At 49.5% G+C, this 13,843-nt stretch overlaps 1 protein-coding gene across 1 annotated transcript in view; it reads left to right on the top strand.

Annotated features, from left to right (window-relative positions):
* Positions 1-8,647, top strand: part of SYT13 (synaptotagmin 13) — a 42,138-nt gene extending 33,491 nt beyond the window's left edge. The window contains exons 5-6 of the mRNA XM_070383148.1: positions 2,832-2,961; positions 4,763-8,647. Of these exons, the coding sequence (XP_070239249.1) occupies positions 2,832-2,961; positions 4,763-5,067 (435 nt within the window). The 3' untranslated portion in view covers positions 5,068-8,647. The remainder of the gene's footprint in view (positions 1-2,831; positions 2,962-4,762) is intronic.
* The last annotated feature ends 5,196 nt before the right edge of the window (positions 8,648-13,843 follow it).

The following is a 13,843-nucleotide window of genomic DNA, read 5'->3' on the forward strand; positions in this document are numbered from 1 at the left end:
AACAGGTAGAAGTCTCAGGCACCTAGCCTGCCTCTCCCCTTTCCCCTAGAAGAAAACTTACCCATTCATTCCACAAAGGTCTTGTCTGGTTTCCACCACGTGCCAGGCAGTGTGCCCGAAGCTGAGAGCTCAGGAGATGAGGACAAAGACCCACCCTCGTGACTCACTCATCTCGATCATCGCACTCACTGTAGCCGTCACTGTTCCACAAATACACTCCTGCATGCACTTGGACCCCTGGCCTGTTTGCCACAGATAAGAACAATGTCAGAGGGCAGCATGGAGTCAGAAGTCAGAGGCGCTGCTCTCGGTGTAAGTGGTAAGGGAGAGCCCCAAGGCCCGGCTACGGAGCCCCTCTGCCTGACCATCCAGAGCAGATCCTACGGGCTGATTTGAACAAAGTGGGTGGAGCCATCAGCTGCTGTAGCCCACGTGTTTTTCCTGTCTTGGTCAGAATGGGTTAAAGGAAGTGCCGGCCGTGCCCCAGTTCTCACCGGGAGATGGCCAGCCAAAAGCGGCATGTGTGTCACCGGGGACCACGGGGTGGCCCACCCCAAGGACAGCTGGAGCGATTCCCTGAGAGCCCGCGAGAAAGATGGGGAGCAGGAAAAGACAGGGAGAGGATGGCGAAAGAAAGAGGGTTCTTTTTTGTCGGCAGGTACTTTCAACAGCAGAGCCGAGGGGGCAGGTGGCTGTGGTGTCGCCACCTGGGCTCGTCTGGGGCTTTGGGCACCCTGCACAGAGCTGCAGAGCCCTTCACAGGTTGCGGGGTCCAGGCTCCTCTCACTTGGGCACCATGTGGCCAAAGCCCAGGCCAACACCTGTGGATGGACCTCCAAGAAGTGCCATTGAAGCAGAAGCCTGGTGCTCATCCCAGGTCAGCAACACCCCGCTGGGTGCCTGGACAGGCGCCTGAGCTCAGCTCCTTCACTGTGAAAGGAGAGGTTTGTCCGTCGAGGATGCTGGAGGACCACAGGTTTAGGACTTGGGCTTTGCCATCAGACCAGACCCCCCATTCGAGGCTCAGTTTCACTACTTAACTGGCTTCATGGGGCTTCCCTGGTGGCTTAGACCATTAAGAGTCTGCCTGCAGTGCAGGAGACCTGGGTTCATTCCCTGGGTCGGGAAGATCCCCTGGAGAAAGGAATGGCTACCCACTCCAGTATTCTTGCTTGGAGAATTCCATGGACAGAGGAACCTGGCGGGCTACAGTCCATGGGGTCACAAAGAGTCGGACACGACTGAGTGACTAACACACACACACACACACGCACGCACTGGTTACGTGAGCTCAGGCAGTGAAGCCCACTCTGAGCATCAGGCACTCAGACTTAAAATGGGAACCAGGTCAGTATCCCTCTTACCGTTGGATGCCTCGCCCTTCCTTCTCACGACATGTATCATGTGTCAGCTGTGAACCAGGTGCTGGGAATACCTTTGTGCGGATGACAGCCTCAGTGGATAGGTATCGTAACTGCACCTAGCAGAGTGTGTTGTGTTAGCTGCTACCCTTAATGCCGCTACCAAAGTTCCTGGCAACTCCCAGAAACATTCCATCACACGACCAGCCACCTAGGGCTAATTGAATTGTTGCGGTCATACTGAAGACATGTTTTCCGAATGTATGACCCAAGCAGAGGGCTGGCCAGCTCCTCCATCCTCCAGCTTTACTCCCCAAACCCTGTCTCCCCTTCACCCGGAAACATTGTTCCCAATTAATATTCTCAAGAAGTAGTGACTATCCTTTCTTGATAACTGATGATAATCATCAAAGCAAGGGTAAAGATGCCGTCGTGTGCACCAGCCACTGTTCTAAGCCGTTAAATAATTCCTCATTTAATTTTCACCACCCTATTGGGTGGAGATATTATGGTTCCCATCTTACAGATGGGGAAATGAAGGTTTGGGAAAGTGAAATAACTTGCCCGAGGTCACATGGCTAGTAAATGGTGAGATCAGACTTGAGACCCAGCTGGTTAGATTCTGGAGTCCATACACTTCTCTCTACCCTTAGACTATGACCTGCCTCCTGTGGGGACTCTCGCTTATTTTTTGCCCTCAGTGGATTTGTTGAAATTCCAAACAAACTCTTGCAGGAATCTCAATGGAGAGACTCTGTAAAGCTGCAGACGGTGGGGGGTGGGGGAGGGGCATGCAGACGGTGGGGGTGGGGGAGGGGCAGGCGGCTGGACACGCTGGATGCTTCTTGGAGGCTTCAGCAAAGCGCAGTTCCTGGGAGTGTCTGTGGCATGTTAGCTCCCACCGTATGCCTGGCCTTTGTTGACATGGTTGGTCGTTCTGTAGGCCAAGCCAAGCCCTGCTCAGCATTAGTGCGTCACATTATTGATGTGATCACATCACATCTCTCAACCCTGCAGGGGCTGGAAGGGATTCTTTTCCAGAGTAATGCCTTGCAACATCCCGCTGCTCCAGGAACCTGATCAGTCAATGCAGTGGTTTTCAAACTAGAACTCTAGGGTTCTGTGCAAAGATGCCTGAGGGGGTCACAGGTGATGAACTGAGAGGAAGTCCTGGCCCTCTGTCCTGCCCGCATCCTGAATGGCATCTCTTTGATGTGTTTGGTACGTTGGGTTTGAATACGAGCTGTTTGGAAAATCACGATTGTGGCGAATGAAAGAAACTCATATTGAAACACATGCTGGCGTAGGATCTCTCTATGCCCTCCTCCCTTCTGCAGCCCTGATGGGTAAGTGATTTCCACGATGCCTCCTGGATACAACTCCAGGGTGACCCCAGCCTCAGCGATAGTGACGGGGCCAGAGGGCATCCCTAAGTGAAGCTGCCCTCCTGCCTCCCCGATTCTGTTTCAGGAGCCGTCTGCGGGGACAGGAGAGGTCCTTCTCTCCATCAGCTACCTCCCGGCCGCCAACCGCCTCCTAGTTGTGCTGATTAAGGCCAAGAACCTCCACTCTAACCAGTCCAAGGAGCTCCTGGGGAAGGGTGAGTGACGTGTGAGAGGGGAGCCAGGGCCCCTCTAGGGATGTGCACAGATGGAGGTGACGCTTGGAGGCAGTGGGGATGGGTGAGCAGGGCCCTGGAACGTGAGTACCTTTGTAGAGTCAGCCTCAGCTGTGTCCTCCACCCCCAAGCTCACAAACCAGTTCTGAAGGACACCCTCACTTCCCTAAAGTCATGTCCATTAACTCCCGGGCCAGTCCTACCCGTTAGCGCCCAGGGGTCAGCTTCCTAGGGCTCCCACCTTGCAGATCCATTGTGAGAAGAACAGCCTGATCCACGGTTCACAGGAAGCCCAGGATCAGACTGTAGCCAGGGAGTGGAGAATCTGGGCTGTAGGGGAAGCTTGGCCCCACTTTGTCACCCAGACCTGGCTGGGCACATCTTCTGGGCAGGTGGTGGGATTTCCCTTCTCCAGTCTCAGCTAGCACCACTCTGCTCCCCACACCCACCCTAGACTCCTCTCTCTTCCCAGCCTTTGTCGACCTGCCATCCCCACACCAGCTGGGTGTGGGTGACGGCAGAAGGCGTGTGGGCGCACAGGCTGAGGAGGCGTCTCTGCCCCATATACGCAAATAAACATCTCTTCAATGCCCCGGAAGCCTTGGCTTTTCCCTCTGGATACTCCAGCACAGGCCCCAAGGCTTAAGGACCAAACAGCCTCTCTGGTCAGAGCAGGAAAGAAAGCAGCATTGGTCAGCCGTGTGACACCCGGACTGGGAGCCAAGTGCTCAGAGCAGGATATAAATACATAGATATTTATAGCAGGAAGCAAATAAAGAATTGCCTCTGCAGTCAGGACCTTTGGGCAAGAGATTTTTGACGAATGAAAAATCACCCAAGTTGGTCTGGCTGACAGATCCCTGAGCCAGAGGTCAGAACTCAATGCCTTTGCCTCATCCCCTCTAGACAATTCTTTGCCTCCTGCTGTTTTGTTTTTTTAATTTTTATAGCTCCTGTCAGGACAATTACAGCTCAACACTTTATCACTCAAATATCTCTGTTGAAATAGCAAAGTAACCACCTGGGGGTGATAATTATAGCAATAAATATAGAGTAACAATTATTCTCACATTAGCTTTGGAAATCCTGACTGATGAAAACACGATCCCAGTCTAGAGCCTCAAGATGCTATGTGAAAGCTTGTCTAGTAACCTGCTGCCTGACTTCTGGGGTGGGGGTTGAGAGCCGGGCAGCTCTACTGGGGTCAAGGCAGGCTGCCCTCACCCTCCACGTGGGGTGGGATCCTCCAGTAAAACTTGCAAAAGAACAGAAGAGAAAAGCTCAGTCAACCAGCAGGAGACCTGCTATCTCAGGAAGAGACGAAAATGCTTGGATGAAGAACTAAGCGGATGAAAATGTAGGGATAGCATAGTGTTCCTGGTCTGAGTTTAAAATCAAGCTGCAGGATGTCTGAACCATCATCCTGGGCCTGGTTTGATATGGGACATGAAGGCATTCAGAGGGGCTCTTGAGAAAGGTTTCCTAGCGGTGCTTCAGCATGACCCTATCATGGGCCACCCAATGACCAGCCATAGGTACTGTGCTCTGATCTGGTTTCCATAATCCAGGCAGGAGCTTTTGCTGTATCCCTCTGTTGAATAAATACATGTCCCATGAGGTAGGGGGAAAGGGATGGTGGAGCAGAAGCCTCAGTGAGGATCTAGAGCCAGAGACCCTGTCTCTCCATCCCCAAGAGGCAGCTCCACCCCAGCTCTCCCCGCCCCAGACCCCAGAAGCTCACTCCTGTCCCCTCTCTCTGTCTCTTTCCTCCGTCCCTCCCCAGATGTCTCTGTCAAGGTGACCTTAAAGCACCAGGCTCGGAAGCTGAAGAAGAAGCAGACAAAACGAGCCAAGCACAAGATCAACCCCGTGTGGAACGAGATGATCATGTTCGAGCTGCCGGATGACCTGCTGCGGGCCTCCAGTGTGGAGCTGGACGTGCTGGGCCTGGGCGCTGAGGGGCAGAGCTGCGTGCTCGGCCACTGCAGCCTGGGCCTGCATGCCTCAGGCTCCGAGCGCAGCCACTGGGAGGAGATGCTGAAGAACCCACGCCGGCAGATCGCCATGTGGCATCAGCTGCACCTCTAGGCAGCCACCCAAGCCGCCGCCCTCTTGGGGTACAGTCTGCACCCCCCACCCCACTACCCTCTGTCCCCTCCTCTTGTGCCCCATCCGCATTCTGACACCAGAAGAGAGACGTGTGTGCAGAGACCAGGATCCTCTTCCTCTCCCATCACACTCCTATTTCTTAATGAGCAAGGACGGAGACAGGACATGTGGGTCAGAAGGAACACATTTTGCTGATCTGTGTTATTGAAAGAGACGCTTATCAAATATGATCCGTGTGCAGGTTTTGCAGTGGGTGTCAGATGCACAGAAAGCTGAATTGGGGAAATCACAGATGCAAAGAATGTGGCTTTTTAAAAATAAGCGTGTCAAAAAGGATGACGGAAATGCTGTATCCTGGATCATCTCAAAAGAATTAGAGATGGTCAGGGTGGGATGGAAAATCAGCCGACATGAAATCGTGCTACTGACCCAAGGCACTAACCCAGCAGTTCCCAAACAGTGTGTGAAGAATCACCAGCAGATTCCCGGACCCTGCTTTAGACATTCCAAATCCATCATCCTGGCTGGACCCCAGGAGCCTGCGTCTTTAACAAGCACAGAGTGGTTCGGATGAAGAGGCTGAAGCACTGCATTTGGAGAAATCCCTTTCGCAAAACCCCCAACTCGGTTTCACAGTCCTTGTCGGGCCCCCAACTCCCGGGGCAGCCAGTGCCAATTGCTGGACATTTTAACCACAGTGTGAAATTTAGGAGCCTCCGTTTTTCATTTTAATCATTTGAATTCTTAACGTTCTCGTTTGCGCTTTTTTTGGATCCTGCTCTTGGACTGAATTTTGTGCTTTCTATTGAATAAGTGTATTGTTTCATCTCAAAATCAGTGTATGTTATACTTGGGGAGCCCTTCCCTGACCAGGAGTAGGTGGGATTCCCCCATTGGTTATTGGGCACTAGTTGTCATGTCCACCAGCATCACCAAAGTGACCCTCTGAGTCAGACTCCTTCCTTCTCAGCCTACCAGCCGCGTGAGAAGGAATTCCATCCGGGGCGCACGTTAATTTAGTCCGGGTCTGTGGAAGGGGAGGAGGATAGGAGATCTTTCAGAGTGTGCCTCTGTCGCTGTGTTTAGGACCTATCACACTAATTAGTAAATAATCAGCAGCTAGGATTCACATTGCTACCTGATTATTCCAAATAGCTGTCCACATCATTAAGTATAATATTATGAGCCTTGCTCGAGTGGATGTAATATTTGCCTGGGTACCAGGATTTCTGGGTTCTGTTGCTGACCATCCATAAAAGCAGCCTAATGGTGTGGCAGCTTGGTCTCTGTGAATGATGCAATAGATGAAATTGTACTCCCATGCCATAGGCACCCCTCACTAGAAACAAACTCCGAAGCCACCAGCAGATCATTTTTAAGTTTCCTGTTGGCAGCTGAGCATCCCTGGCAAGTGCCAGACATTTCTAGAACCACGGACTCTGCATCTGGACTTTTTAATACTGACAGCCAAACTCTGGGCCTTCAGAGGTCACCCTGGGCCCCTGATCTAGAAGAGAATTCCTTTCCTTCAGTCCTGTAACAAGTCAAGTCATTCTTGGTCTCTGCCTGAGAGTTTGAGCAGAGACGTGTCATCTTTTGTCAACCACTTTTCCTTTCTGGACAGCAGTAGGAAAGCATTTAGAGATAACTTCTGCCGATCCCCTGAAGGAACAGAAACAATATCTCATTGCTCACAAATGAGAAGATCTTTCATGTAATCGGACATTTCTCCCATTAAGTCTGGCCACCTCCTGCCAAGTGTTTTTTAGGCAAGGCGTGTGTCACGGACTTCCCACAACACATCTTTCGAGAGCCCTCTCACCACTTTGGCCTCCCTTTTTTGGTTGGCATGCCGAAACAGAGCAAAGCCTCCCCTGCATAAGCTGACCAGCACTCAGTTCTTGGTGACAACTGCTACTCTGATCCAGAGGAGTCTGGATCCTAGACTTAACATCAGGAAAGGTGGGTTTTACTTCCTTCTAAGTCCACGAGCCTGCCATACAGTCACACCAAAGGATGTTTGCAGTGAGCTCTCGGGGCCCCTGATGCCAGAGTATCAGGTCCACCCACAGCCATCTATCATGAGGCATTCATTTCTTTGGTGTCAAAGGTTTTGTTTTCCAGAATCCAGACAAAACGGGTGTCCTTGAAAGGAGTCAAGTGTCTCTGCCTGACATGTTCGGTGTCAGCCTTCATCTCACTAAACAGAGATAAGACAGGTTTTGCAGGGGGGGTTGCCTGTTGTGTGCACTGGTGTATTCCAAGCACCTAGAATACAGTTGACTCATCGACCCTTAATAAAAATGTGTTGAATGAATTAGTGAATGAAGGGTGGGTAAAGGAGTAGGAGGAAAAATATACATTTTTATCTAACTTGAATGCAAATCCGAGTCCTAGTTGAGTTCTCAATGGTAAGGTCATCAGAAACCTCAGCAGCTGGTCTAGAAATTCATAATGTTGAGTATTACCATTCACCTAATGACAATTTATAGCTCACTATGTAAATAATTGGGCTTCCCTGGTGGCTCAGATGGTAAAGAATTTGCCTGCAGTGACAGAGACCAGGTTCAATCACTGGGTTGGGAAGATCCCCTGGAGAAGGGAATGGCAACCCACTCCAGTATTCTTGACTGGAGAATCCCATGGACAGAGGAGCCTGGTGGGCTACAGTCCATGGGGTTGCAAAGAGTCGGACACGGCTGAGTGACTTTCCCTTTAATTTTACTTTATGTAAATAATTAACATAGTGAGCTATAAGGATGAGGATATATAGATGAGAATATAAAAGCTATGTTTCCCACCAGAACTCCATCTCAGTGAGTTTTAAATTCCCAGAGATATCAGACTTGCAGATGAAAAAACTTCAGTAATCTTTGCATCCGCTTACCTTGTACCAGATACTTTTGCAATTGACTACCAGATTAGAGTAATTGGGTCTGTGCGAATGCGTCCGATCTTTTCTTTAAAAGAAACACTTGGTCCTTTGCCAGGGAGCATTTTCTAAGTGCATGAAGCAGAGGTGAAAATAAAGGGAGAAACCGTCTCCGACTGGGCTGTTGCCCACAAGGTGATCTGGCTTTGTCACAGATACAGCGATGGGGTAGAAAACTGAGAGTCTAATCTCATTCATCTTGCGACTCACTTCTTACATCAAGTCCGTATGTATTTGTTGAGTGCCTATTGATCAAGACCTTGCCCGAGTCTGCCCATTTCAATTTGAGATACGACTCTTGGTGTAGATTGAGTAATGGTGAATCTCCTCCAGTCAACGCTGTATAGAGAGAGCTGGATGGGAGAGCAGTCCTCTGGGGCAGCTCCTCTGGGATATAAAGGAGTCCTGGGCAGCAGGCGACTGCAGCCTACGCCAGTTGGAGGTGAGGACCACCAAAAAAGACCTAGTCCTTGTGATTTGTTTTTGCTGCCTGTGTTTCCTGTTGTCAGTGCCGTGTCTATTCTGTGGTCACGAACCGAAGCACAAAAAGACGCATGAGATGTTGTACTCATATGTCTGGTGTCATACTTTGGAGTAAAAACCTCTCAGTGGTTAATAAATAACTTCTAACAGGGCCAGCTGCCTAGTGTGTGCATGTGTGTGTTCGAGTTCCTGTTTCTTAATACTCGGGACATGGATTTCCCTGGGAGTCCAGTGGTTATGAATCGACTTCCTAATGACCCCTCGCACCACAGATGCTGAAGCCCGCACACCTAGAAGCTGTGCTCCACAGCAGGAGAAGTCACCACAGTGAGAAGCCCATGCAGAAGACCCAGTGCAGCCATCGGTGAATGGACAAATATTTTTTAAAAGATGAAGCATAAAAAAATAATAAATAAAAACCTTTAGACATAGGCAATGCAGAAAAATAATCCGATAAACACACGTGAACTCCTGCCAAGTTTTATAAAACTTGACAAATATAGTTGAAATCCCCTTAGCCTCTCACTCAGGACATCACCATCCTGAACCTGGGGTTTCTCACCCAAACCTTTCTGTTTTTACTACATGTATGTGTAAACCTCGTAGAGTAGTTTGTGTTTTTAATTTCAAATTGTATCACATTATTTTTGCTCCACGTTAAAATTTTGAGCTTCCTTGATGCAGATTTATGTAGCTCTAGTTCCTTTACTTTTTGCTGCTGTGTTATTTTCCATTGCATGAATAGGCCACAATCACATTCCCCTATTGACATATGTTTAAATATTTCTCTCTTTTTTTGTGTGTTGGAGGAACTGCTGCTGTGAATGTTCTCAGGCAAGGCCTCCTGGAGCTTGAACTTTATTCTTGAGAAGGAAGGGTGGAAACTGTTTCTCTAACATACACCCAAAGAAATACCCCCATCACTGGAAGAGACAGGGCAATGCCCGAGCATTCACCTGTGCTCCAGGTGGCGAGCAGGGACAAGGGATCTTCAGAGTCCTATCATCTTAGGGCCTCCTTGTGGCTGCTGCCACCCTGCCTTCATGAGGAAGAGGCTCAGACATCAAGCCAGGGGAAGGGCCTGAATTTTCAGGTCAGTAGGAAATCAGGCAGGTTATGTGGAATTAAAACCAAAGGCTCTGAAAAAGGATGCTGCTGCTTAATCACTCGGTCGTGTCCGACTCTCTGTGGCCCCATACACTGTAGCCTGCCAGGCTCCTCTGACCATGGAATTTTCCAGGCAAGAATACTAAAGCAGATTGCCATTTTCTACTCCAGGGGATCTTCCTGGCCCAGGGATCGAATCCACCTCTCTTGCATCTCTGGCGTTGGCAGGCATATTCTTTACCACTAGCGCCTCCTGGGAAGCCCTCTTAAAAAGGATAAATGAGCCATAAAGAAAGGCTTCACTTTCCAAGTCTGTACATGTAATTCCTTATTTTATATTATATATATTTGTTATATTTTAATGGCAGCCAGGATTTTTATTTCCATATTAAAAGGAAAAGTGGCTCTTATCCCATGTAGCCAAATATTGTGTAGACTGTGTTTGACAGGTAACTGTGAATATGGCCCCTGATATGCTCAGTCACTCAGTCCTGTCTGACTCTTTGCAACCCCATGGATTGTAGCCTCCAAGTCTCCTCTGTCTATGGAATTTTCCAGTCAAGAATACTGGAGTGGGTTGCCATTTCTTTCTCCAGGGAATCTTTTCAACCCAGGGATCAAACCCAAATGGCCTCTGAAGCCCAAAACTAAGATTTGAGAATCTGGAATTACCAAAATTAGAAATGGAAGAGGCAAGAAGAGAGTTTAGGGATGATTTTATATGGGCTTTCCACTGAACCACCTTAAATAACAAACTCTGCTCCAGCCTATGAAATTACTCAAGTCTAGAGCACTGCATTTAGGAGCTGGGCAATCCAGCTGGTCTCTGTCACTGCCCCCTTCATGGCTCTGGGTAAGTCACTTGCCTCTGGGCTTATGCCCACGTCTATAAAATAAATTCGGACAAAATGGTCACTCTTCGAAATTTAATGTTTTATGATTTGGTAATTGAGACCTCATGTGTATCCTTGGCCCCCAATCTCATGTGTAAAATGAACTGAACCCACGTGCATGGATACCTGCCTTCCCTGCCCTGGGCCAGGTTTCCTGACAGCCGCTTGCTCTTCCAGACAGTATGTGACGTTACCTGAGGCTCTGAGTCATACTCTTCTCATGTGCTTAATTGCTAATGGAGCCAGTGGTGATTTTTCCACACAAGAGTTTCTGTTTCTTAGAGTCAACTAGAAGCAACACCATTTCAAGAGCTCAGAACCCTAGCATCTGTTCTCTCTACCACCCTGGGCAGATGCCTGGCAAGGGGAGAGCCATAGGATGTGGCTGTGGATGGATTTAGGGGGTGGGGCTTTTCTTGGTACCAGCCTTGGAGAACTGCCCTCTGCACCCATCCCTCATCTCCTAAAGAGCAGCCAGCACAGTTAGTCCCTGGCAGGGCCCTCAGCATCATCCTGAAGCCAGAGACGGAGACAGGTGCCTACCTGGGAGGAGGTGGGAAGAAGCCAGACTTAGGACTGGAAGTGAGACATTGCCAAAGAAAGCAGTCTAGTAGTGGCTTGTCCTCAACCGGGTGACGTCTCTTCCCAAGGCAGACTAGGCTGGAACCTGGCTTCCCATCCCAGTTTCCCAACGTTCTTCCTTGGTGTCTCAGGACAAGTGGATGATGGCAGAAATCCTGTTTTAGGAACGCAGGGATTCAAACCAGGAACAAGCCAGGAGAAACCTGATTTTCCCACCAAAAACAAACCAACCCTCTTTGTGGTCTCTTTGCCCTCAAGTGTCAGGTGAATTGAGCTGTCGACCAGAAGAGGGTGCCCTGAAGTTATCTCTCCAGACTGAGAAGGAAAAGAGGGTTGAGGCAGAGGTTGCCACTCCGGCTGTGAGATAGGTATTGGTGGCTCTGTATTAAAAAGTAACAGGCAATCCCTCAGCCAGGCTAGCCCTGGAATTCTAGGTGAAAAAAAGGGAAACCTAGGCTTCCTAGCATCTACTTCATCCTGATGTGAAAGGTAACAGTAATGATGATAATGACCCTGGTCATCATGTTGTAAGTCTCTGCTCTGTGCTGAGCCCTGAAGGTGCAGACTCAGAGAAGTGACTTGTCCAAAGTCTCGCAGCTTGTTAAGAGGCAGAGGGGGAAATTTGAAGCTGGTACCACTCAAAACTATGACAATCTTAGACAGCATATTAAAAAGCAGAGACATCACTTTGCCGACAAAGTTCCATATAGTCAAAGCTATAGTTTTTTCAGTAGTCAGGTATGGATGTGACAGTTGGACCATAACAAAGGCTGAGGGCTAAAGAACTGAAGCTTTTGAATTATGGTGTTGATGACCCTTGAGAGTCCCTTGGACTGCAAGGAGATCAAACCAGTCAATCAATCCTAAAGGAAATCAACCCTGAATATTCATTGGAAGGACTGATGCTGAAGTTGAAGCTCCAATCTTTTAGCCATCTGATGTGAAGAGCCAGCTCATTGCAAGAGACCTTGACACTGGAAAAGATTGAGGGCAAGAAGAGAAGGGGGCAACAGAGGATAAGATTGTTGGGTAGCATCACCGACTCAATGGACATGAATTTGAACAAACTCTGGGAGACTGCAAAGGACAGGGAAGCCTGGTGTGCTTCAGTCCAAGGGGTCACAAAGAATCAGACATGACTTAGCAGCTGAACAACACCACCGCTCTAACCCTAAAGTCCAGGCTGTGGTTTAGAGCCTGTGACCAGAGTCTTTACTGGAAAAGTCACAGATGCATAGGCAGTCATTTAAAAAGGCCATCTGAAACCACGAACTCAGACAGTTGCCATGCTGGAGGGAGCTGGAAAGATTCTCTTCCCTAAGAGGACCCGGGAGCACCTGTCCGAGGGGCGTGGGACATTGTCCAAAGGACAAGTGCAAGTGGAAGAGAACTCAAGTAAGTGCTTCAGGCACCACCTCAGCTCTGTAGAGAAAGGGCTGGGTTGGGGCCAGATGTTGCCAGGGGCCAGGTGCAGGGGTCCCCTCGTCAAGTGAGGAAACTGGGACAGAGACAGGCAAAGTGGAAGCTTCTGAGGTCTCGACTGTGACCAACACAGCATTGCTGGGACAGCACTTTCATCAGGCGAGTGAAATTTACACTCATTCATTCATCCCTTCAATAAACACGGATTCAATTCAGTTCAGTTGCTCAGTCGTGTCCAACTCTTGACGACCCCATGGACTGTAGCACGCCAGGCTTCCCTGTCCATCCCGGAGCTTGCTCAAACTCATGTCCATTGAGTCCATGATGCCATCCAACCATCTCATCCTCTGTCATCCCCTTCTCCTCCTGCCTTCAATCTTTCCCAGCATCAGGGTCTTTCCCAATAAGTCAGTTCTTCGCGTCAGGTAGCCAAAGTATTGGAGCTTCTGAACACTGATTAGGTGCCTATTATGTGAGAATGTGACAGCAACCGCACACAGTGGTATTAAAAAGTCTCTACTTTTCTACTGTGGACTTCATGGTCTAAAGGAGGAAGACCAGACACAGAATACACACACACACACACACATGTCAGTTACATAGTTGAAAACTGGAGATAAGAGCTGTGAATGAAAATATCAGGAGGAAAGATGAATAATGCCTCAAGGTGGCTATTTAGAGGGTGTGGTCAGGAAAGAGCCCCTGAAAAAGAGACATTTTATCTGACACTTAAAAGACGAAAAGAGCTCAGCCAGGCAACCGTCCTGGGGAAAACCATCTCAGGCAGGGGGCACAGTGAGCTGGGAGGTCCTGCAATGGCAGGGAGCCCCGTGAGCTTGGGGCAACAGACAGGAGGCCAGGGAGCACGGGCAGAGAAGGAAGCAGGAGGCTGGGAGGCTCGGGGCTGGACCATGCAGACTGATGGGTTGTGATCAGGACTTTGGGATGGGAGCGATGGGAAACCTTTAGAGGCTCCTGAACCAGGAAGACACCACAACTGGATCTGTGTTTTCAAAGGGTCACTGTTGAAACTGTCACGCAGCAATGGGTCTTCAGGCCAGTTCCCTAAGTCTTCTCTCTGGGGTGAACTCAACTTGTCTTTTGAACCTTGGAGAGGGAAGCTGGGGGCAGCTGTGGAGAGGGAGGAGAGGAAGTGAACTGGGCCTCCCCCCTTGCCACATCCTCCAGGCCTTGCTTTGGGGAGTCCCAGCTCAGGGCCAATGGAAGATTTATCTTTCCCTTGCCTCCCAGCTGCAAATGTAGGTCAGATCCAACGGCCAGCGGTGGGGCGGGGCCGACCCCAGTTCACCTGGGCTGATTAGATGTGGACAGCTAT

This window comes from Bos mutus, chromosome 15 (genome assembly GCF_027580195.1).
Source record: "Bos mutus isolate GX-2022 chromosome 15, NWIPB_WYAK_1.1, whole genome shotgun sequence".
In the NCBI taxonomy this organism is placed as follows: domain Eukaryota; kingdom Metazoa; phylum Chordata; class Mammalia; order Artiodactyla; family Bovidae; genus Bos; species Bos mutus.